The 26,971-nt window shown below is 33.2% G+C and overlaps 2 protein-coding genes and 1 long non-coding RNA gene across 5 annotated transcripts; 1 reads left to right on the top strand and 2 right to left on the bottom strand.

Annotated features, from left to right (window-relative positions):
• Positions 1-466: 466 nt before the first annotated feature.
• On the bottom strand, positions 467-1,948 carry LOC128171196 (uncharacterized). The gene is made up of 2 exons (XR_008242035.1): positions 1,012-1,948; positions 467-936 (listed from the first exon to the last, which is right to left on the bottom strand). It is a non-coding gene; the product is annotated as an uncharacterized LOC128171196 (long non-coding RNA).
• A 28-nt stretch (positions 1,949-1,976) lies between these two features.
• LOC128172050 (translation initiation factor IF-2-like) lies at positions 1,977-6,969 on the bottom strand. 3 transcript variants are annotated; one of them, XM_052837822.1, is made up of 3 exons: positions 6,850-6,969; positions 4,532-4,724; positions 1,977-4,287 (listed from the first exon to the last, which is right to left on the bottom strand). In XM_052837822.1, exons 2-3 carry the CDS (start codon positions 4,714-4,716, stop codon positions 3,930-3,932), a joined length of 543 nt encoding a protein of 180 aa, XP_052693782.1. In that variant the 5' UTR covers positions 4,717-4,724; positions 6,850-6,969; the 3' UTR covers positions 1,977-3,929. The 3 variants fall into 3 exon arrangements, with proteins under 3 accessions (XP_052693782.1, XP_052693780.1, XP_052693781.1); XM_052837820.1 differs by lacking the exon at positions 6,850-6,969 and adding an exon at positions 6,651-6,746; XM_052837821.1 differs by lacking the exon at positions 6,850-6,969 and adding an exon at positions 6,651-6,737 and having other exon boundaries at positions 4,532-4,721.
• On the top strand, positions 6,911-20,660 carry LOC128172048 (cyclin-H-like). The gene is made up of 11 exons (XM_052837819.1): positions 6,911-7,030; positions 10,587-10,724; positions 11,177-11,299; positions 11,713-11,786; positions 12,085-12,286; positions 12,554-12,661; positions 13,841-13,896; positions 16,602-16,672; positions 17,063-17,174; positions 18,977-19,052; positions 20,099-20,660. Exons 2-11 carry the CDS (start codon positions 10,608-10,610, stop codon positions 20,162-20,164), a joined length of 1,005 nt encoding a protein of 334 aa, XP_052693779.1. The 5' UTR covers positions 6,911-7,030; positions 10,587-10,607; the 3' UTR covers positions 20,165-20,660.
• Positions 20,661-26,971: the final 6,311 nt, after the last annotated feature.

Below are 26,971 nucleotides of genomic sequence, written 5' to 3'. Positions count from 1 at the left end.
CATTAAGGCCAATTCATCTCTGTCAACATTCCTTGTTAAGTTCGGTAAATTCCTTATTAAACGTGAGGAATTAATATCCACATAAAATCGCGAGAAGCAGTCCTCGCTGATTCTTAAATCTCACTTTTATTTTTCAGACAGTTTTGAGCTATATGAAATTATACAAAAAATTGGTGCTCACGATTTTATATTCTCACAATGTCATGCAAAACAGCAGAAATGCAGAATTAAGTACTCGCATAAAATAAGGAATTTACAGTATCTTAAAATGCATTGTACTCTTGTTGTACATTGTAACTTAGTGGGAAAATATAAATTAAATCAACCTGTCTAAAAATTAAGAAAAGGTTTTACATGTTTTACTTATAAATCATCTTTCTTCAGTCAATGAAATTGATTTTTACATGTATTTTATCATTTCTGGGTAATCAATAAACGTTCTATAGGTTTAGTCAATTTTTCATAGAGAACTTAAATACTATACACAGTGCTGCTATATCGTCACTATAGCTAATTTTCATACAATAATCATTTTTCTATAATTACAGGAACTAATTATTGAATGTGTCATTATTGTTGATTCTGAGACTTACTGGACAGCGACTGTTACAGTAGAGAAAGGTTGCATACTCTCCTCCATAGCTGACATATTGCTGCTTTAATTAACACTCCTCCATGTAGATTACTAATTAACTTCGCTAATTTCTTGTTTTGATCTACACCTATCACTGAGTACTTCTCTGTTTGTGCAGGATTTGTTTTCACTTTTCGTCTCGACATTTTTGAATCCTAGCTATAGAGTAGACTAGTAATACATGTATCGCTTCATCACTGAAAACAGGTAAAAACTTATTAACCCGAAAGCTCTCTAACCTGAATCCCTTTACATATACCGCTTCATCACTGAAAACAGGTAAAAACTGATTAACCCGAAACCTCTCTAACCCGAATCCCTTTACATTCTATATCACTTCATCACTGAAAACAGGAAAAATCTGATTAACCCGAAACCTCTCTAACCCGAATCCCTTTACATATATCGCTTCATCACTGAAAACAGGAAAAACTGATTAACCCAAAACCTCTCTAACCTGAATCCCTTTCCATGTATCACATCATCACTGATAGTAATAGGAAAAAAACCCTGATTAACCCGAAACCTCACTAACCCGAATCACTGTCTATGAGGAATTCTAAAATCTATGTCATTTCATTCAGTTTGAAGCCTACACCTTTTTTTTATTAATTTTAAAATGGCTGCAAATTGAAATTCCATTATCTGTGATTTCATGAATTTAATGATTGTGCTTTTCTTCAACCAGATTGAGATTTTCTTCACCTGAACACATAACCCCAGACTGAAGCATGCAAATTTTGAGTCAGCCAGATTGAGTTGGAATGTTAAATTCGTCAACTTCATAATGGCCCCAATCTCCCTCATTTCCATCCATAACCTGTTTGCTTTAACACTTTTCTTTGTACCGGTACAAGTTTATCGGTTAGACATGCTTTCAGTTGAAATAAATGTATTATGTGGTTGAAATTTTTTTTTAACACTTTATATATGTCAACTAATTAAGAAAGCTGGCTAACATTTTTATTGTTGTCAATGAAATCCTCTACCACTAAGGTAAACAATTTATGTCAAGCGTGATTGATCTCTGAATTTTATGATCGGTCTCGTAACTGTATTGATGGGTTCTATATTTATGTCAACTGCTTCTTTCATTAATTCTATGTGCAATACAATATACTGTTATTTTAATTTCACTATTATATACATCCTAGGCAGAATATATTGAATTACCTGAGAGTTCAGTATTGAAAGCATATAAATGCAATTGTGCTGTTTACATGTAAATATATATACTGTTGTGATGCATATTGCAGTAACAATGATGCAAACTATAAGTGTTTCACTTACAGACATCTTATATATTTATGATTGTCATTTAATAAATAGGTAATTGTTGAAATAACTAGACAAGTATGTTAATAATTAGATTGTTCTTTTAAGCATAATGATATAGAGAATTACAAATTTAAAATGAATTCTTATCTTGATATTTAGAGCTACAACACCTTCTTAATTGCTTTTGAGTTAACTTATTAACTTAATCCATTTTGCCAATGCTAAAAATTGAGGAAACTGGTAACCAACTTGTTTGATGTAGGGCATTATTTACTTGTAGGATTTTCTCATGATCATATTATATATATACCATAATAAAACTTTGATGCACCTTTATCAGAAATGGAATCATCTTCCTTTGAGATGCAAGTGTATTTTTTTTTTCCAAATCAAAGTCCTAAAAGTACTTGGAGATTTATTTACAATGTCTATGTGCATCAATATTCAGATTTTACTTTTCAGTTACTGTCAATGTTAATAATTTTTAGCATTATTTATAATTGTGTCAGTTTTCATGATGGCCCTGACATCAGAAACTGATGCAAGACCCTTGGAAACAGATTTGTGTTCTCGGTTTCAATGTAACAACCTGTTTACAAACCATGGAGAGTGTACCTTAAAGAGAGTGTACCTTAAAAACAGTGAACAAAATGTTCATTTCTACATAGAATATACATGACATTGTATGTAACAATGATAATTGATAAAATATTTCTTTTCCATAATTTACTCAATTTTAATGTGACAACTGGTTTTAAATTAAATGTTTACCATGGTGACTCTCTTCAAGAAATAATATGTGTATTTGAGTATTTCTACTAGATAGATTATACAAGTATGCATGTACTATGGTATTGTACTGTACATGTGCAATGTACTCTCCAGGTTGACTCAGTATGTGGGATGCGTATAATGTACTGTACAGAAACTGAATCACTGCTCGTCAACTATATCTCCCTGCTATGGATTCTACACTTGTTAACTTGACCATTATGTGTTTATGATTATAATACATAATATTGTATACAGTAGGTAAATTTAAGTCATTTCTGTTGCCTAATAAAGTCATATGAAGCAAGGATGCTGATTTTTGTTATATACAGTCTACAATTCTTACACAACCAAGAGATTCTGCAGCTCCTATCCATCAAAGCCTGGCCATCACCAACTTTCCTCAAGTCAATACTGAGCCTCATAGTTTTGACCTCAAATTTATGCACTTTTCTTTCAAGAAATTGAGTTTAGGACGGAGTTGAGTGACATACATAATCATTTTGGGGGTGCTGTTAATTAATTGTTCCTCTGATATGCTGCATGACTTTAGTTGATCAGACATGAACAAGTTGATCAGACATGAACAAGTTGATCAGACATGAACGAGTTGATCAGACATGAACGAGTTGATTAGACATTAACGAGTTCATTAGACATCAACGAGTTGATCAGACATTAACGAGTTGATCAAACATTAACGAATTCTTGGTTGGAGCAGAAATGAATGACTTTCAGTCACAGGCTAAATGCCTTATAGTGTTGAAAACCTTGATACATGTACCTTATAATTAGCTAAAATACATACAATAGACAAATTTCTCATAATTTATTTATTTTTGAATGGACCTAACCATTAAGAAGCTTCGATCTGATTAAATCAAATCCTTCATGATTACTGTAATTGTATAACGCCTATGAGGCGACATATCTACTGTGATTGTATAACACCTACGAGGCGACATATCTGATTCAATAATCATAGTTACATACATCATCAATCAGGTGCATCGAGGATCTGCCTTTTATTATATTGTGTGAAGTTTCTACCACAATCAACATCTGCTAAACAACATAGTACAATAAACAAAAAGTTCAGTCTTTAAGAATGCAAAGATGCACATGCTGTTAAACAGCTAACAAAATTATTACTGGAAGAAAATTTTGTAATTGGATCCTTCCAGCCAATTGAATGCCTTCATTCAACTGCTTCCAACCAGTGAAATGCCTTTTGATTGTCCAATGGTCATCTCTGATCCCTGTCCCTATATCCTCCTGAATTGCGGTTGTCACGGTAACGGTCTCTGTTGTTACCACCATAATCAGAACGCTCTCGATCATTGTCTCTGTTACCCCGATTATCATCTCTATAACCCCGATTATCATTTCTATAGCCCCGATTATCATCTCTATAGCCCCGATTATCATCTCTATAGCCCCGATTATCATCTCTATAGCCCCGATTATCATCTCTATAACCTCGATTATCATCTCTGTAACCACGGTGGTCATCCCTGTATCCACGGTTACCATCTCTATATCCATGACCTTCCCTGTTGCTGTTGTCATGGTGACGCCCTCCACGTCGATCCTGGTAACCACCTCTGATAATTTAAGATGTACATTGAGAACAGAGGATATGCAAAGTTTGAAATCAACTTTTGAAATGCTCTACTGGATAATTATGATTAATAAGGTCAAATGAATCAACAAACACTTTAGAAATATGAATATCCTCCCCCCCCCCCCTCTCATCAAATTGGAATTGTAGTCCGGTTTACCCATTATGAAAATTGCTCCTTGTTTTAATCTAAATAAATCTTAAACTAGTGCGTTATCTCTATTAACCTGTTTCTGAAGTTGCCCCTGTTTTTCTGGAACCAGTTTCTGATGCAGGGTGGGGGTGGGGTGGGGGTGTTGACTGTCTCCATGTACTCTGAGTCATCTTCTGTATAGCGAGTCTTAAACATCTCGTCAAACAAGGTCAGTAACTCCTCAGTTGACTTCTCTTCTGCTGACAAATCTAACGCCATTTGGTCTGCTGAAAGATACACATTGAATCAGTTTATCTTGATGCTTTCCATGAGTCATTTTTTCAAAGAAAAAGTTATTTCCCTACTAACAAGTAACACTATTGTAAACAAATATAAAACTAGAGCTTCGTTTACATGACAATAAATTCTTATCTCTGTATCTCACTACTAACTTTTGGTCAATCATTCAAAATGCACAAGTAAACTATTTTCTACATAAAAAATTAAACATTAAATTTTGATCTCAAATCATGTCTAGGTCCCCTTAAACTACAATGTAAGGGGCGAAAAAACACTGTTTTGTGAAGTTTGTTTTGTAAACAGACTTTGTACATAGATTTTTCATAAAAAATATCACTTAAATCATTGGGAAAACTACTGCTTATTTTTGGATACCGTCAGTCCTGTAACCAAAGGTCATGCAGACAAATTGAATACCGCATGTTAGTGCAGTATGATATACTTTGTCTGCATGGTCTCACTATCTGGTGTGTTATAATTTACTGCAGCAGCTTTGTACACACTTTTGTTGCAAAAAATATAGGGAATGTGAATATACTGCCTAAAAATATACACATACTGAATGAAACCGTCATTTCACTCTGTCCATAAAACAGACCAACTTCCAAGTATAGCTTTAAAATCTGCATGAGATGCCTCCCACAATTTTATGCAGACATCATTTCCTCATGTATATCAATTAGGAACTGACAGTATATAGCTACAATGAATTTAATTATAATCACACTAATAATTTCCCAGTACGTGTCTCAATTCAATGTATTTAATTTATAAGAAGGATAATTCAATTTCAATGAAAATAATTGAATATGAATATAGATAGGCCTACATGCTAAAATTTCCTGGATAAGGATATACAATTTGCATTGTCTTATCAATTTACTATTAACGAGGCCGAGTACAGAACGAGTACGCACGCTTTCGCGCAGCGTTTCATTTGTATTGTGACGTCATCTTTTTGCTTAGTTGACGCCATGGCGTGATAGTTTTAACTGCAGATATTCAGCGAAAATTGTTGAAAATATCTCGTTTGATGCGTAAAAATAATGTTATATTGTGGAATAAACATTAATGTCTCTAAGTATAAGCTATATATGTGCTCGGGTCGAAAACGTGAAGAGGGTTCAGCAAGCCTAGCCATCTGTCATTTTTTCTTAACCCGCCTAAATATAGCTTAATTCATATATTTCAAGACAGTAACCATGTATTATATATTAATGACCCTTAATATGTGATGTTATATATTTTTTTATTACTTAAATATGTCTGAATGTTTTAATAATACTATATAGATCACCTTTTCCGCCTTTGTCAAATAAAAATAGCCATTATCTGACGAATCTGGGAAATTGGGCATACAAAAATCAACTTTGATAAGACCCCTGTAACAAACCAGGAGGTAAAAGGTTTTTTTTATTTAACCATTTGATGCCTTTTAGCAATAACTTTAATATGTAGAACAGAAAAAGAAATCCCTAGGGCAGAAGTTTTGAAAAAAATGTAAAAAATATGCAAAATTGATACATTTCAAGCAAAATCCCATAGGGTCCTATGTTAAAGATTAACAAACTTTGAGATGACCCCCTAAACAAACGGTGTGGTAAATGTCTTATTTTTTGATCTTAAAATAATAATTATATCAGTAGAAATTCATGTAAAAAGTTTCATCCAAAAATCTAGGGCAGAATAAATTAGACCCGGCCTCGTTAAAATAAAATTAATATACACATATACAAACTACATATACAGGTTAATAAAATCACCAGAGAGGAACCTTGAAGAATAAAACAATAATTTATAAAAAACACCACTGGTAACCAAAGACATAAATAACGGCATTAACACGAGTTGACGTTTTTAAAATTATTATACTAAGTATTCAATAAGAGGTATAAAAACAAAGCAATGCCAACCTTTTTGTGGTTGTGAAGTATTCACACAAACTGACAAAGGAGGAAGACAAACCCACGTTGATCTACTTTTACTTTCGTTTTATGAACAAAGATAGGTAGTGCGAGAAAACAACTAAAGGATTCAAGTTCATATTCAACGCCCTGAGGTTAGATTAGAATAGAATATTATTGATAATCAAAAAATTACACAGATACTTACTGGAATTACTAAGTCTTATGACTTTTATGAAGTCGAGATGCTCATAATCCGAATATTACAGGTACGACTGATGTGAAACTATTGCCAATTCTTTCCTCACAGCTGAAATGCAAGAACATCTTTGAATTTACGTATAGTTTTTGTGTCAGCCATGAAGACTAGGTAAAGAGGGATTAACCAGGTAAGTTTCCAGTACTATGCAGAAACTAAAGCTTTCGTTTTAACGCCTATTGTCTCGTATATGTCTAAGGAGGTGGGTTTGAATGGTGCCGGATGCTACTGTAGTATGCCAGATCGAGTCGACGAGTGGTTACATTCATAAATAAGGTGTTCCCTATGGAATTTGGAGTTGAATTCGTTGTCGTGATATTTTACTGTAGTTATTAGGTCCAGTACAATCACTAGATTTAGCTACGTAGCTTGAGTTACCTACCTGATTCTGAAGTAGGACCTGGTTATGTAAGGGTACAGAGATACATGTATAACAGATTCTTAATTTCCAAATTAGGAACCTTTTAGGCATCATAGATAAACAGATAAAACACAGACATTTAAAATAAGCTAAGAAATAGGTGCCTGCCATGGTAGAGCACATATATTTTATTTTTTATTAGTGTATTGTTTTGTGTATACCGTATTTTCCCGACGAATCGTCGATGCAGACGACTAGTCGAATTGCTCATTTTTAATTTCAACGAAATCCTATGATACGTCGATTCAGACAATACGTCGATCTTATCACTTCAAAATGGCGTATAAAACTGCAGTAACATTATCAGTGTATGATGCCACGATGTCCCCGATATTGCTACCAATTATTATTTAATTTAATGATTAACATTTAAACAATTACACTTTATACTTATGCATCCTATTTTCAAATACCGGCAACATCAACAAAGTCTCTTGCATTTTAAACAATTCCCGATATCACATGTTATGCAAAACTTACTTTGTCAGAAATATTTTTTTCCCATGCATTAAAATTATTATCCACTCTGACCATCGCCAGTGTATTGCCATTACGTAACCAGCCACCTGTTGACTAGGCGCGTGGTCAATGTTTGTTTAACAATTTCCGGTGTCAGAGGCATGCACCTGTCTCGTGTTGGACTTCAAAGGGGGATCTCAAGTGCAGAAAGCTTAGCAATTACAGCCTACTCCGGATATATTGAAATTCAGGGGACCATGCAAATTATTTCAATATATCCGTATTTCAATATAAGCGAAATTGACTGAAGTGAAGCCGCCATTTTTGAAAGTTCAATCCCGATGTAAGCATGGACCAAACCTGAAAAAATTATTAGATCATCATTTATCTATAATTACAATAAACAGATTACATTGAACATTAGTCCTTGAAAGTTTGTTTAAAATTATATCCGAAAGTTTTGTAAGTTTCATTTTGTTACTATCTTAAACCTCATCATAATCTCGGATCGCATTCTTTTACGTTTTAGAAAAACGTTAGAGAAAAATCACTACACTCAAACGCTTCAAATATTGCTGAACGCTGCTTGTATATCATCGTAACTAAGTGTACACACGATAATTTCAAAACCCTTAGCTATTTCGAATATAGGCTTTGTTCTTTCATCAATAGCCATAACTATAGTCTGTCCCAAGTTATTGCTTCCATCACTTTTTGATGATTTTTAATAAAAATACACATACCTGTGAAAGAAATACAACTGAAATCGATGAAAAGGAATATATCCAAGATATCTTCATTGACAGATTATCCCTTTTCACTCATAAAATTTGACAGGAACGAAAACAATTTTCTTACGGGGATTTGTAATAGGAAATGTTTACATCTTTTCTCCATTCGGAATACACTCGGAATACATCGCGCAATTTTTTAACGTTATCATCCAGGCTTATTAATGGCTGATGCAATGCAAAATCTCCGTAGACTTTCAATTTTTGGTTGTGTATTGAAACCTCAAGCGTTAGAGGGAGCATTTCAAAACAGATAATCTGGACATTTTTCATATTAGTGGATGAACGTAGTTTGAGCACAAAGGTATTAACTTTTATTGAAATATCAAGCAAAAAGTGGTGGAAGCAAAAACTTGGGACAGAATAAAGTTTGTATTTAGGGTCCGGAGATAAGGTGTTTCTTTTCCGTGGGGTTTCCATATTACGTTTAGCCTCAATACATCCGTATTCGTAAAAACAAAAAATTAAACATTGAATGAATTTTAATTTTTAATAAAAGTATAAAAACAAACATGAAAAGAACTTATCAATTCACACCTTTGTATACAACCGGTCAGTCTGGCATAATTACTGTCACCTACCGTGACGACAACCGCCAGGGAGAACTTCAATATAACCGTTATAAAAACAACTAATTATCACCTTTGGGGACCGATCAGTGGCTTCAATATAAGCGATATTTCAAAATAACCGATTTCATTATATCCGTGAAATTAATGCAAAGAATATGAGAGGCAAAAACTTGGGATTTATTTCTATTTCAAAATAAGCGGAATTTCAAAATAAGCGAGGCCAATATAAGTGGAGTAAGCTGTACTATGATTTTATGAAACTTGTGTACTTTGTATCCAGTAATGCAGTTACACGCTATTGTTTTATATAGACACTGTTAGAAATAGATCGATCATTTGTACGACTTGATAATGACGATATACGACATACATACGTTCCCTAAGATATTTAATTAACAATAATCAAAGAATTGGACAGTAATTAATCAATGAATTACAATCACTCTTATAACGGTACTCTTTATATATGCAGTGCAGTGCAGTAAAGATCTCAGCCTGAGGGCAAGATTATTAACACAACCGGTGTCAGCCTATTCATGTATAAACAGTAATATTGATAATTGCCGATTACGTATCATATTTTGACCATAAAATATTTCTTATTTATACTTTCCACTAACAACTATTTACTAATAAAATTATAATAAAACTTACAAAACATTCTCCGGACCTAATATTGTTCCATTCAAATTTGGTTTCAATTTTACTGAGCAATGTTATCTTCCCACTAGTGATATATGGAACCATGTGACGATGTGTTTATAAAAACGGAATGGTAAAACTTTTAATTGATTAAAGACAATGAACCTTTTTTTAATAACTGTTGTTATTATGTATTTTAGTGTTAACAGATGAGTGAAAATGATAATTATTAAAGATGAACAATGAATTCAACAACGTAATTTTCAATCACTCAGCCAACTCAAGATGATTAAAACCAAGATTTTTAATGCAATTTTTAACAATTTTTTTACCTCAAGCATACGACAAGTCGAACAAGACAATAAGTCGGGTGTTCTGCTTCAGAGAAAAAAATACCGACTAATCGTCGGAAAAATACGGTAGATTTTAATACAGATTGAGTGTGCGAGAGTCGGGCTGGTTTAGATACCATCACCAGACACCACATGACTAGAGATTCAGGGAGCCCGAGTTCAAATCCCTGGCTGGTCCGTCATTATTTCTTCCATCTGATTAAAAGCCAAATTAAATGCCTTGCCAACCTGGGGAACTGACAGCTAGGTTAATTCGATCCTGCCAGGGTAAAAAGTCTGGGGTGATTTTTGAGGGCAAAAAATCATTTTTGGGGGAGGAATGTGATAGTCAGACTTGTCAAATACTGATCCCAGATTGCCCAATAGGTAGAGCACCTGGCAAGAGATTCAGGAGGCCAGGGTTCAAATCTCTATCTGCTCCGTCATTATTTCTCCTATCTTGTTACAGGTGTATCTTAGAGAATCCAGGATGTTTGCCTCGAGCAGTCAGCTGAAGCACTGGATGTTTAACAATGAAGGCGAGATTCAGTCCCTGAGACAGGAGGCCAACGAACGCTACGTAGAGGAACATGGGACCAAGATGTCCGTAAGTCTTAATTTAATGAAGCGATTTATCAAAACAATATTTGATAATGTATACATGGTAATATTTGCCCCCATTTTTTTTTTCGCCCTTTTCTCCCTCGGTTGTCAGTCATGAGTGGGCAAATTTAAGACTTGGGGAATTCCAATGACTCAAATTATCTCCTCATAAACACTACTGTGTCAGGGCAAATTCAAGGCGAGGCAAAACTGCAAGTGTAGAAACGCAAAAATTATGTAGGGCAAAGATAACCCTGTATACAGTGACTGTTAACATATTTACTGTAATTTTATTTTTCAGTGTGATATAAACTGATAAAAGGTCTATAAGAGGGACAATTTTAACTTTATATACATGATATAAGATATGATATATGTGAATAGAAATATTATGATAGCAATGATTGTCTTGATGAAATTAATTTTCTGACTGGAAGTCCCCTTTTGTTTATGAAGGAGGAGCAGAGACAAGCCTATTTCCTGTCAGCATCCGAGGAAAGACATCTCTGCCGCCATTTTGAATTCGTCCTTAAGGAATTCTGTAGCAGGTTCCAGCCACCAATGCCCAAATATGTTTTGGTAAAACATGTATATTCAACCTTAATAAACCCCTTCATGGTACAACTGCTTACTCCCAAATTTTAAATAGCAGTGCACATCACAAAGAATGTATTGCTTAAAAACAGCACACAACTACCACAGCCTTTCTGTATTTTATTTTGGTGGTCATTGCAGTCTAATGCAAAGAGTTAATCAATTATTCATTTCTTCATTGGATCTTCTCAGAATATAAAGTTCTACATATTATCTTGCCAGTCACAAGAAAAGTTATTTTTCTTGAATGAACCAACTACAAAACCCGAACCTAACTTAAAATGGTATAAATCAATCTTTTGACTCTGATTGTACATTTGTGCAATTTAGAGTCTATATATAGAGTTATATAGTGAGAATCTACCACTGAATATAACAAATCATTTGTTTCATTCCAGGGAACAGCCCTGTGTTATTTCAAGCGTTTTTACATAAATTGCTCAGCGATGGATTACCATCCCAAAGACATCATGTAAGTTCAGTACATTGATTTTGACAAGAGGGGTTGCATTCAATCTGAATGTTTTATTACTGAAGTTTACTATTAGTAATTAACCAGTAACAGTGACACCTTTCAGTACTTTGATTTTTGATACATATAGCAAGTTGCTAACACATTTTGGTACTCTGTATACATTGATATTTGACAGGTGGACCTATGTATATTTAGCAACGTTGACACTCAGTAGTCTTTGATTGTTAACAAGTTGATTGTGTATTTAGCCTGCTACTTTTACTTTGATGCATATCAGTACTTTGATTTTTGACAGGTTGACCTGCGTGTACTTAGCCAGTAAGGTGGAGGAGTTCAACGTGTCAATCAACCAGTTTGTGGGGAACTTGAAGGGGGACCGAGAAAAGTTCGCCAACATTATCCTGACCTTTGAACTTCTGTTGATGGACAAGCTTAACTATCACCTGCTGATCCACAACCCTTACAGACCCATGGAGGGGCTATTTATAGATCTCAAGGTCAGAGTTCAACAGAATGAACTTTCGCATTATTTGCACAACTGTTTTAGAAAGGAGACATTTTCCTTATCTTCTTTTAAAGAGAAAACTGTATTTTTATTAAAATACATTTTCTTATTCCAATGTCTAACATATACTGATATAGGGGCCAATGAATCCCTTTTTAAGAATTTAATGAAAAGTTTAAAAAAAAGAGGCCCCCCCCCCAAAAAAAAACAAGGTCACAAAAAACTATGAACTTTAAGAGAACTTTTTTTTCTTCAATAGACCAGGTTCAGAGTTTTGGAAAATCCTGAGAAACTCCGGAAAGGAGCGGAGGAATTCCTGGAAAAGTCCCTGATGACTGATGTGTGCATGCTATTTGCACCTTCACAGGTACGTCTCACCAGTCTTAAAGCTTAACATCGCTCGTAAATAGGCACCGTCACACAAGTACCTGGTATATAAATCATTCGATTTTGTTACACCAGACTGCACAGATGAAACTCGTGGCCGACGTGTAGTATTCCTTTTGTTGTCTTTGGATTTTTGGCATTTATTTCTTATTTCATATGCATATTCTGTTTGTAAATTATATTTTGACTAGTTCTTTTGAGGTTAGTATTCTCATGGCTTGAAAAAAGTGCTTAAAACTTGATAATTTCATCACGACCGAGTAACACAGCAATGCAAGGTGTATGTCCACACAGGTGAAACCTCTACTGCAAAATGCTCTAAACTGCTAAGAGGTCTGCTGCTTATATAGGGGTTGTAGGGATAATGGTGGTGAGAGAAAAATATGGTGGACAGTGCCTATTTACGAGCGATGTTTAACTTTAAGGTACAATGACCCTCTTGTAAGAGAGATAATTCTTATATAGATATAAAACTTGTTACAATGTATATATGCTGTTTGCTCCCTCCCAAGTATACTGGTTTCTCACCAACTTTAAGGTGCACTGACTCTCTTATATAGTTATTGGGCTTTCTGTGATCTTCATGTTAAAAGATTTCTGTCAAATTTTGCCCTTAAATTTGTTCTGAATTTGTTGAGTTTTTGAAGTAAATTTCAAATAACATTTCATTTTATCATTTTCATTTTAACAATTGTGTTCATAGTGCAGAGACGATTGCTACCGTACATGTTAATAAGAGTCCCTAGTACAGGTACTTTTAATAGATGTACCTTAAGGTGACTCACTACACCTGGAAATAGTGTCTCAAATTAGGAAAAAAATGCTTTATATGAAAGATAGCATGATGATTAAGAAGTATATAAGTCAAAACGTCAAAATATATGCCATTTTGGATAACAAAAATGAATTTCAAAATTTTACTTTGTAACAGTAAAGAAATGCCCTGGGCGGATTCCAGCTTGTGATCATCAGTTCAAAAGTACTTATTAAGACTTAACCCACTGAGCAATGATGATATTCAACCAAATCAACTGATACGAACAATTTAACAATACATTAAAATTGCCACCATATGACGTAGTGTCTTAACAAGGATAACTCTTAATGTAGTGATCTACCTTAACGATGTTGTTACACCTGACTTCACCTTTCTGTGCAGGTAGCATTAACAGCTGTGTTGGTCAGTGCTGCCAAAGAGAAGGCTAACCTGGACAGGTGAGTGTATTAAAGTTAGGCTGTCCAAGGTAAATTTGGACGGGCGAGTGTATTAAAGTTAGGCTGTCCAAGGTAAATTTGGACGGGCGAGTGTATTAAAGTTAGGCTGTCCAAGGTAAATTTGGACGGGCGAGTGTATTAAAGTTAGGCTGTCCTAATTAAATCTGGACAGGTAATTTCTATGTTTAACATCACACTTTGTAGGTTTAGGAGAAATTGTCGTTTTAAAAATTCAAACATACATAAAAGTTTTTTAGCAAATGTCAAGGTAACTAGATTTACATGATTTAGAATGCATTGTACTACTGTACTTTTTAAAAAATGGATTCTGGATAATAATTGTCAGGAGTTGGGGTGTGTATTAATTTTTAAAATGATACTGTAAATGTATTATATTTAAGTGTGTTTGATTGTACATGGAATCAATTTTTTAAGTGAGTTTGAATTTTTGTAATTTTTAAAAATGTTTCTATTCTTTTACATTTATCTATGGCATATACCAATTTGAGGATAAAAAAACACGCTAAAAAGAATACACAGCCAGATGCTGTAAATTGTAACAATATTTTGTTGTGAATTAATAAGAAGGAGTACTTAATATGTATAAAACTGTTGCCTCCTATTTTTAGCTCACCTGAGCCAAAGGCTCAAGTGAGCTTTTCTGATCACAATTTGTCCGTTGTCTGTCGTCGTCGTTGTTGTAAACTTTTCACATTTTCATCTTCTTCTCAAGAACCACTGGGCAGATTTCAACCAAATTTGGCAAAAAGCACCACTAGGTGAAGGGGATTCAAGTTTGTTCAAATGAAGGGCCACGCCCTCTTTAAAGGGGAGATAATTGAGAATTATTGAAAATGTGTTGGTATTTTTCAAAAATCTTCTTCTCAAAAACTAATCGGCCTGAAAAGCTTAAACTTGTGTGGAGGCATCCTCAGGTAGTGTAGATTCAAGTTTGTTCAAATCATGGTCTCCGGGGGTAGGGAAGGGCCACAAGAGGGGGGTCAAGTTTTACATATAAATATATAGAGAAAATCTTTAAAAATCTTCTATTCAAAAACTATTAGACCAGAAAAGCTAAAATTAAAATGGGAGCATCCTCAGATAGTGTAGATTCAAGCTTGTTCATGGTCCCCGGAGGTAGGGTGGGACCACAATTGGGGGATCAAGTTTTACATAGGAATATATAGAGAAAACCTTTAAAAATCTTCTTCTCAAAAACTATTAGGCCAGAAAAGCTAAAATCAAAATGGAAGCATCCTCAGGTAGTGTAGATTCAAGTTTGTTCAAATCATAATCCCCGGGGGTAGGGCGGGGCCACGATGGGGGGATCAAGTTTTACATAGGAATATATAGAGAAAATCTTTAAAAATCTTCTTCTCAAAAACTATTAGGCCAGGAAAGCTCAAATTTAAATGGAAGCATCCTCAGGTAGTGTAGATTCAAGTTTATTCAAATCATAGTCCCTGGGGGTAGGGTGGGGCCACAAGGGGGGGGGGGGATCAAGTTTTACATAGGAATATATAGAGAAAATCTTTAAAAATCTTCTTCTTAAAAACTATTAAGCCAGGAAAACTCAAATTTAAGTGGAAGCATCCTCAGATAGTGTAGATTCAAGTTTGTTCAAATCATGGTCCCCGGTGGTAGGGTGGGGCCACAATTAGGGGATCAAGTTTAACATAGGAATATATAGAGAAAATCTTTAAAAATCTTCTTCTCAAAAACTATTAGGCCAGGAAAGCTCAAATTTGAGTGGAAGCATCCTCAGGTAGTGTAGATTCAAGTTTGGTAAAATCATGGTCCCTCGGGGTAGGGTGGGGCCACAACTGGGGAATAAATTTTATACAGGAATATATAGAGAAAATCTTTAAAAAAAATTCTTTTAATAACTATTTGGCCAAGAAAGCTCAAATTGGTTTGTAACCATCCTCAGATAATGTAGATTCAAGTTTGTTCAAATCATGGTCCCTGGGGGTAGGGCGGGGTCACAATGGGGGATAAATTTTTATATATAGAGAAAATCTTTAAAAATCTTCTTCTCAAATCTATTAGGCCAGGAAAGCCCAAATATGAGTAGAAGCATCCCCAGATCATATAGATTCAAGTTTGTTTAAATAATAGTCCAGGGGTAGGGTGAGGCCACAATGAGGGATGAATTTTTACATGGGAATATATAGAGAAAATCTTTAAAAATCTTCTCTATAAGGACTATTTGGCCAGAAAAGCTTAAACTTGTGTAGAGGCATCCTTGGGTAGTGTAAATTCAAGTTTGCAAAATCACAGTCCCTAGTGGTAGGGCGGGGCCATGATGGCGGTTTGAATTTTTACATAGGAATATATAGAGAAAATCTTAAAAAATATTCTGGAAAAGTTTTCAGTCCAAAACTCAGTACTTAGTGTGAAAGCACAGGTTATGCAGATTTAAGTTTGATGAAATTATGATTCCCTAGAGAAAAGTGGGGCCACAAAATGGGGGGTTGGGGTATATAGGATAGAGAAAAATCTTCTTACAGGTACAACAACAAAAGGGGCTTGGTATTTACCCAAAAAAAAAGAGGTGGATAAAAATTTGCAGATTTTCATTCTTTTTAATAAGATCTACTGTACTTAGTTGTCAAGATATTTTGATACTGTAATGCTAATTTGATCAGAATTAAGGCAATTGTTGCTCAGGTGAGCGATGTGGCCCCTGGGCCTCTTGTTAATAGGTATGTAACAGAAACGCTGCTAAAGGGCATGTCCCCAGAGGACATAAAGAAACTACAGGTGCAAATCAAAAGTAAGTTTCTCATTCAGTTTTTCATATTTTTGTTGCTGTTATTAATAATTAAAGAAAACAGAAGTTCTACCCTATCAATAAGCAGTGCATTTATAAACTGATAGGATATTAACAAAAAAAAAAGGTTTTTTTTTAGAAAATTACTATTTTTTGATATACAATTTAATGTTAAAAAAAACTGTTGCCATATTGTCAGAATAAAAACCCATTTTTTGATTTTTATTAAAATAAATATTTAAAAAAAATTTTGAATTCCTCCTTTTCAAATCCTGCAATAAAAATCAAATACATGCCTTTTGAAAGATTTTGTATGCAAAAACAAGATGTTAATCTATTTGATCTTATTGCTTACTGGCATTAGTCTAAATGATTTGATCATTTTGCATTCAGAGCTGAGATACATGGTAAAATCACAGGAACAGATTCCCAGGGAGCAAATGGTTCATCTACAGAGGAAGCTGGACCACTGCCGGAACCAAGAAAACAACCCAGAGAGTGAAGTGTAAGGAAATTGTGTACATAATGCTGTATACAGGGTGATGTACATGATACTGTATACGAGGTGATGTACATAATACTGTATACAGGGCGATGTACATACCGTAATCCGGTGAATATAATACGCAGTAGTGTACAATACGCACCCCCCACTTTGGGCCTGAAAATGGTGAAAAAAAGCTTGTTGGGATGTATAATACGCATAAAAAAAATTGACCAAACGGTAATCCTGAGTATCAACAAAGCAGTTATACTTTGTATGCACGCTCAACTTCATCGCGGGAATACGCTACCGGAAATAAGAAAAACACAATATTTTCTTAGACACGGATTTATTGTAACTAATACATCGCGTTAATATCTTTATTTCATAATAAATGTTTTAAATAGACCTGTATTAAATATTCTACCGTAAATAAAATCAACAACTTTTAAAAAGCGTTTTATAATTGTTTAGTCATTACAACCCCTGTGTAGTGAAAAACGGGCCGTGTACAGGTATACTGTAGAGATAACGGACCTAATTAAATTCTTAAATGATGCCGATCAAAGTGATCAATTAGAGGCCTGGAACATATTAAAACATGTGCACAAATAGTTGTGTTGTGTATAGTACACATAGCCTACGGGGAGTGTCTGAGATACCCAAGGTGTCAAGTGTTAGCGGAGGGGGAGCACAACAATGGCTTCAATTAACGGAATAGATTATAGAATTATTTATAATCATAATTATTTGCAATAAATCAATTAGCATTACATGAAAATGGTTAAAGATGTGTAAGCTGTTTTCAAAGATCAGTTACAAATAACACGTGGGCATCCAAGCCCGCATTCTATTAATAACAGCTGTAATGGCGGCTTACACGGAGATAAAGAATAGGCAGTTCAAATTAATTTTTAAAGGCCATTTTGAAACAGTTTATTTATTAACAGACTTTAAGTATACATTTTCTTTAATTACACGCTATGGCAATCATTTCCTAAGGGTTAAATAATAATATAAATGTGATAATTAAGTAATGTTACGATGAATAGCGGGGTATCGGTCCTGTCTGTGAACAGCATAGGTAATACGGTAGTATGATACTCCGTGCTTCTGCTAGGGAAAAAAAATGTCCAAAGCCTATAGGGATGTATAATACGCACCCCTTTCTCACGGTAAAAAATCCTAGAAAAAAAGTGCGTATTATATTCACCGGATTACGGTAATGCTGTATACAGGGTGATGTACATAATGCTGTATACAGGGCGATGTACATAATGCTGTATACAGGGTGATGTACATAATGCTGTATACAGGGGGATGTACATGATACTTTATACAGGGGTATTCTATGTACATTATACTGTATACAGAGTCATTTTATGTACATAATACTGTATACAGGGCGATGTACATAATACTGTATACAGGGGTATTTTATGTACATAATATTGTATACAGGGTTATTTTCACCTTGTGTCACTTTTGCCCTTTTACACATGTATTTTTTGTCGCAGAAGCTAACTAAATAACATTTTAATATGACTGTTTCATGTATGTTTCATATTTCCGACTAAGAGCGCAAATAATGGCTTTATAGCAGCGATACACAAATTTCTTAGAAATCAGTATGAAATTATATATGCGCGGTATTCAATTTTTCTGCACTGCTTGGTGTATCATAGGAACAATGACATCCAAAAATAGGCATTCAATGCTTAAGTAATAGTCATCTGAAATGAAATGGAAGCATATATCTATGGTAGCGTTAAAAGCATGATTTCTTTCTGTTTTAGTAAATCCAATGTTTATTTTTTTTGAAGATATAAAAGAAAATTGCAAGAAATGTTAAATGAAGATGAAGAAATTCAGACAAAGAAGAGGAAAAAAATCAGTGAGGTAGGCATCCATTGTTTACCCCAGGGTTACTATGACGTCCTTGGGGTTACTATGACGTCCTCTTGGACCACACGTATTTACAACCCAACATTACGATTGTTTGGTACATGATCAAATCATTTGAGAAGCCCTTTTGGCTTCACAAAATTTGATCATGTGACCAACCAAGTTCATATTCTGGTGAACTTTTTAACATTGTTGTTTATCTCTTAAAATAATTGAGCACATGATGTTTAAAAAACAATTTAGATTTTCATAAATAATTTTAAAACATATCTAAAAGCTATACTGATGACTGTATCTACATATACATGTATAAAGTGATTTTATTATGTCACCTATTAACTTATAAACATGCATAAAACAGTAAATAGATATCAAGGAGGCTGAATGGTCAACAAATTAGCCATCTAATCTGACTTTGATTTTATAAATTGATTCTTTATTTTAAAGCTATAAACAAATTTACCATTAATAATTGAACAACAATGCCATATACTGTATACAGGGAAATGACTTTTCCATCTTTTCGCCCGCTTTGTCAATGGGCAAATTTTAGACTGGGCGAACTCTAATGTCTTCACGTATCTCTCTTTAAACACAACTATATATGGGCGAATTCAAGAAAGGGAAAAACTGTTTGCAAATCAAGAAGGGCGAAAAAAAAAAACATGGTGCAAAAAACTCTGGAAGCAGAAATATTTGTTGAGGATTTAATTTCGTTATTTTCGTTGGCAGTATAGATCAACAAATTTAAATCCTTGACAAACTTTTCACCCAAGTATTAATGAATACAAGAAATAGCAATATGACGAAATTAAAGGCCAACGTAATTGTTTTTGGTCTAAAAACAACGAAATGGTGACCCAACGAAATATGTGCTTCTACAGTATACAGTATTTTAACTTCATGCAGAAGTCTTCTTCTTAGTGAGATCAATATAGTCTGAAAATGGTCTCTACCATCCAGCCGTCTTAATCAAATAATTTTGTAGGCATATATAGGTGTGTGTGTATAAAGGTTCAAAATGATGATAACTCTTTCAGGAGCAGAAGAAGAAGGACGATGAATTACTGTTCATGCCATCATACGTGCCATCCTCCAACACGTGAAAATCTGGTCATGAAAACAATACACAGGGATAAGATATAAATTGTTGACAGATGAAGATTGCTTTTTGAGCGATGAAGGTTGCTTGTTGAGAGATGACGATCGCTTGTTGAGTGAATAATCGCTTGTTGAGTGAATAATCGGTTGTTAGGTGATGAATCGCTTGTTGAATGATGAATATGACTTGTGGAGTGATAAAAGGGTATTGCATTACACTGCATTAATTGTCAACAGTTCTACTGTCTGTACATTTTGGATGGTGTCCACTCGTAATCAGGGGATGAGTGAACTCTTGACCCCTGACATTGTGAAGATGAAGAAACATAATTATTACTTAATTAATAACCACAATCAGTTTATGAAATGACAATAAATGAGCTGTAATGTCAGGTTTTGCAACTCAAGTGCTTTGTATGGAGCATAGTAAGTCTGTTTTAATTAATAAATCATATTTTGTTTGAAAAATAAAAAAATAATTTAATTAAACTTAAACCAGAATTTTTCAACTTCCTTATATTATAGCAAATATAGTGTTGCTGAAGTTAATTACCATGTATGACCACACTTCAGCTTTTGCATTTTGGCGCATGTTTTTAAACTTCAAATATTAATAAGTCATAAATCAATAATCAGAATTTAATGAACTGACTGAAATGCTTACGTTTGAAGCCTTTTATGATTCCAAATCCTTTGTACATATAAAGGCATTTAAGAATAGTAGTTGTAAATTTGTGACAGTTTTTTTTCTCTGTGAACCGGTTGTTTCCAGATGTTTTCAGATTCGTATGTTACCAGTAAATGTTTTCATTTCATCGATATTTTATCGTTTCATAGCAATAACTATGAATACCATCTTAATATGTGGGTTACTGTTTCCCTCACGGAGCTTTGCACATGTATTATTTTGTTCTTGTTAATGTACATCATCTTGCAATGTTGCAATGTGTAAGAGAATTGGAGGAATGACAACAACATGGCTCTAGACATTGGGTTTTTAAACAGAAGGGTCCTGGGTTCGAGCTTAGTGTTGGTCATTTTTCAAATTCTATTGCATGTGTACCTCTCCTTGTTACATTAAATGGAAACCAACAATTTTTGGGTTTTAGTTTTCAAACTATGATATATATATATATCAGACTTGGGTGGAATTACATTGTAAAGTAATGCATTACATTATCATTACTTCATGAATTTGGGCATTGAATTACCATTACTTGATTTTCTGGAAGTAATGCATTACATTACCATTACAGGAGTAAAGTAATGCATTACCATTACCATTAATTTGTTTTAAAAAAGTAAAGCTAATAAAGAGTTTTTGCAAATGTTTCAAATATTAAACATACAGGTTCATGCTCAGTATTAGGTTCAAATTAAATAACTATACAGGAGCCATTCTTTATTTGTTCAATATATAATCATCTTGTGGCATTATGAACAACGTATTACTTAAGGAAAATGATATTTATAGACATTTGGCATGATACAATGTAGGATACGAAATAGAGACACAGAATTACATGCATAACAAAAAACAATTTATGGAATAATGTTGCAGTTATTAAAAGCTAAATAGAGATATTTCCACAGATTACACAAATCTTTATAATTTTGGACACTTAATTGTATTAATTCATAAACAGATGGTTTTTCCCAGGTATATTTCTTAAGATACGGTATTTTAATCATATTTCTTACTACTGAGGACACTTTAAGACAAAAGATTGCTGTTGCACTTTATGATCGAAGTTTCAAAGGGTTCATCTTTTAACTGCATCCTGTTAGTTTGAAAATCTTCACAGCTATACTAAATAAATGTTTTACAGGAGCAGGCAAAGCTTGGACTGAAAAGTCCTTTTTGACGATCTTTATCTTAGGATATATTAAGTGCAATAATAGAAAAAAAACATGAATCTTGTATTTTCTGTCACTCCAAACTAATGTACAGTGAACTTAATATTAGAGAGAGAGAGAGAGAGAGAATAAGTAAAATTATTTTCAAATGGGTTATAATATTGGAAGTGATATTGATTTTCATCATGGATGGACAGTGCATTCATTTTGCTTTTAAACATGCATGTCTGTCTCCTATTCTATTGGGACATAGCGAAGGGAAGGGGGTTAGGGTGTTTAGCACTTCTTATAACAATAGAATGTTTTGATACTTAGTTTATCCCGAGGGCATAGTGTATTGTTGACACCTTTCTTATTGAAGTGCACACTAATTAGAGTAAATTGTTTAAATGATTCAAAACTCTTAATAACAACACTCTTAAAAATGTTATGAAATTGTACTGTTATATTTAGTAATATTAACAATTCAAAAATGAATTTTTTAAAATCTTTTTCAATAATACAATTAAAACATTTTGTTCTCAAGAATTATTTTGTTCCTCTTTAAAAATAAATTTAATCAAATTCAATTTCAACTATTCATTTATTCATCACATTTTTTAAAGTGAACATGCATAAATAAGCATAGTAATGCCATGTAATGCCAGTGTCATGTTGTAAATTTTGAATTTATACTGGGTGGGTGTAAATACAAAATTTACATCATGACGTAAATTTTGTATTTACACCCACCCAGTAAATTCAAATTTTACAACATGACACCAGCATTACACTAGATTTTGGAAAGTAATGAATTACATTACCATTACTTGTAATGCTAATTTTGTGGCATTACACATTACTAGCATTACTTTGAAAACATGTAATGGATTGCAATGCATTACCATTACATTTAGCATTACTCCAAGCCTGAGATATATATAACCATTTCAACGAGTTGGATAAAGCAAATATAAAATCACACAATTATAGATGTTCTATTTATCTCATACAATTTGATTTATATTATGAAGCTTTTGAGACAGTCCCTTGTGTGACCCAAATTGGATTTTTTTTTCAAAGATTAAAAACGATGATGCAACGTTGTGTTATGCGGCTATTGTGACCTTGCGCAATACAATTTAGTACGTCATTCCTGAGATAAATCTAACTGTTTTAATGTAAAGTTTCACTGAAATAAACCTTAAAATAATTTTTTAGCTCTAGATAATTTTTCTTAGAGCTTATATTCACTTGATTAAATGGAAATTCCGATTAGAAGACTTGAATAATCAGTTTTGTTGACATACACAAAGTTGCGAATGCTCGTTAGTTTGAATTGACTCGAACGAGGAACAGTTGTTGATGCATGATGTTTTATAAAACAAACACTAGGCTAGCCTTATGATTCAAGATTTACTGGTGGTGGAATAAAGTCTTATGAAACATTATTTCGGTAAGTTCTTGTATATAAACACAACCAGAGCGCTCTGTTTTCATCGCATCGTCAGGATGAACTCGATCCTTGACAGTTAACGTAATTTGTAACTGTGTTAGTTTTATAAACTTCACAAAGCAAATTGAAAGTTGGAAGTGGGCTAAATTTATCAAAAATCTTGACAAACAAGAAAAAAGGGTATTGTGGTTACGGTTTTGAATATCTTTGCAAAAAAGGTAGGGGGGGGGGCTAACCTCCCCCCCCCCCCTCACAATAGCCCCCGGTTCCGACGCCTGTGCTACGCAGTTATGTGTTTTCCTTCATATTTGTAACTTTGACAAAATCAATTTTATATTAATTTTTTTAGTAGATATAGTTATGTTGAAAGTACTAGCAAATTTTCGAAAATAGGTCACTGAAGCGTTGAAGCGAGGGGCTGTGTCAAAAGTAGTTCCGACCGGAAGTATTTGATATAGCATCACCCGTGTGATATAGCAAAGGTTTATCACACGGGTAATATACACCACACGTATGAGATAAATACCTATATCTGAATTTGTTTTAATATCACGTTCCCCTTTTTAATTATAAAATGGTTAATATCTTTAAGCAGTACATTGTAGCTGATGAAATGCAGATTTATCTGCTTATACATTTGGACACAATTTTATTTATAACATAAAACTTAACTTAACAACAAATTAGTTCAAATAATCAGACATCAGGCATATTGATTTACGATTCTGTTACTAAATTGGTTGTAAGAGTTTCAGGAAATTAAACAAAAGTACTACATAGCGAAACCGATTTAGAAACGTTAAAAAAAAATAATTATGATCAACAATTTGGGGCATTCATTACAATTTTAAATCAGGACTCAACATTTGAGCACTCAAACTCAATAAATGGGTGCAATTGATGTCGCCATGAAATTACAAAAAAATTAAAATCAGCAGAATTGTAATTGATTTTGTAATACGAAGTTAGTTCATAGGTGTTTCCAAAACACATAAAAAGATCAATGGAATGCGTTTATTTTCAGCGAGAAATCTATACAAAATGCCTAAACTGACATGTTCGTTACTGTCGCCATTTTGATAATTACATTTTGAAGAGGATGTTTTGCCATATAAACTGGACAATGTGCGGAATAAGTTCTTACATATTATTTTTCAGTAAGAAAATTTAATGATTTAAAAGACAACAAATTATTTTCACTAGTCCAAGAATTACTTAAATTATTTTGAACATTGTCTCCAGTTTCGATGTAATCTCCGTTACTTTAGATATATAACCACTGCAAGAGTTGTACATTCCATTAAAAAATACAAAAATCTTATTAAGAACATTACGAGGTCTTTTTGTCCACATAAATGTTAAAAAAATTCATTTAATTCCTTTTGTCTAATCATATCAGTACGAAAAACAAAAAAAGTCTGAGCGTAGATTTAAGACTGTAATGTTCGTTACTGCTATAACTGAGAAAGTAAATGCAACAACTGTTCAACTTGAGTATTGAACATACGATAAGCATTTGTCGCCATCAAAAACTGTCTTTGATAAACACTACAATTTTATTTTGAAGCCGCCTAGGTACATAAATGTTGGTTACTAAATGTTCGTTACCGAAAGGTTCGTTATGATTTTTTTACGAAACTCTTTGTAATTTCAATCCTAGCTCAAATTGGTTGATGCAAATAAAATACGTGACAAATTGTTGATACATCAACATTCGCCATTAGTGCCAAGGACAATTAGACAGCATGATTCCTGCTAAAACCATCTAAACTCCCGACCCCATCAGAATGCATACACCTTCATAAGGATTTATTAGTTTATATTATGTGTATCGAACAATTTTAAATGGGTACATAAAACAAAAGTCATGTAGATCAGTTCTTATATTATAAACGATCCACATGTTTATTCATATCTTGGTAGTATATCTCAAAAAAGAATGAAATGTCCGTTAACTATTGTAACGAACATTTCAATAGACAAGCATTGTAATTTTTAACAACTATTGAAATTATAAATAACTTTAAATTGAAATCATACACACATTTTTATTTTAGCATCATATTTGATTAATTTCTGGCTACTCAAGTGGGATTTATCTCATAAATTGCATCGTAGATCAACGTAGGACAGGCACTTATATAATTACATAATATAATTCAGCATTTAAAACAAACGTATAAATAAAGGCTGTAAAAAAAACCCTGAATAAACACATATTTATATATTTTTGAAATTATGTTATACCTATCAATAGGAAATACGTGAGCATAATGGAGTATCTTCAAATTTTATCCTTGTAAACTAGAGTAACGTACATTTCATACGAAAGTAACAAACATTTCATTGACATTTTTACACTCAAAGAAATGGTAAACAGCGAAATCATCTAATTTTAATTTGTTAATAGCAAATAGGCCAAATCAAGAGCCAAAACCCTTGGGAAAGTCTTAAAGATTATTTCTAATCAATAATGAATTTTGGGGAAACCTTTGATAATCTTTAGGTAACGGACATTTCCTAAAGTTGATTAAAAAACAGTTTAAATATGTTACTCTGAGCTACTATGGTTTTGTTGATGTTTAAGTTGCTATTTCTATTTTAAATACTTCATCATTTACAAGAAACAAAAAGTTTTATAAAGAATTTAATTAAGATTTATACATTTTGCACATTGTAACGAAAATTACAACACTGGTCTCTGTTATATTAAAAACAATATGTTGGTTTTTTAAAGATGTTTTTGTAATTAATCCGAAGTGTACTACATTTTCCAAAAACAAAACATTTGCTTAAGAAATTAAACTTATTCTAAAATTCATGTATCTAAACTTATTTCTGTGCAATATTTTATACACAAATGTACATAAAATCGATTTATACCCATCAGTATCAGTCTCAATATTAATTGAAAATAAGATAAGTATCAGTCACTGTATTTGTAGGATGAACATAAATACTATGCAAGATGACCCTTTAGATATGTTTTTAATTTTGAAATAACAATTGTTTATTCTGTAATGTGCGTTACAATAGAGGTACTATTTTTTCAATTTCTGTTTGAAAGATTTATCAAAGCTTTGATTTTCTTTAAATGGTTAGATGTTTTGGTGTAAGTAAAATGAATAAAATTTGAGCAAACCGGTAGTTCTAGTCTTTGTCTATCAAATATGAAATAGATTGTATGATTAAATTATATGACATGATATTTGATTTTGTAAAAACATATTCGGGTCCGTTCTTTTAGCCGACAGTAGATAGAAATTAATCGGAAGTATCAGCAAAAACCTTATACTGGTTTGCAGCTATTTTATGTACTTAATATAAAAAATAAAATTTATTAGGGTCCTTTCCCTTTTATGTCTCTTTGAAGCACGTACAAGCCACAGGTGGATTAGTAACGGATATTTCCTAGCACTTTTATCACAGAAAAATGGTCAATGTTTGAAATGAGCTCACAATAAAACGCTTTCTTTGATGTTGAAAAAAATTGAGAAAAATAAACCTTATATATTAATCT

This window comes from Crassostrea angulata, chromosome 2, assembly GCF_025612915.1.
Source record: "Crassostrea angulata isolate pt1a10 chromosome 2, ASM2561291v2, whole genome shotgun sequence".
Lineage (NCBI taxonomy): Eukaryota > Metazoa > Mollusca > Bivalvia > Ostreida > Ostreidae > Magallana > Magallana angulata.
This window is presented reverse-complemented; position numbering and strand designations above follow the sequence as displayed.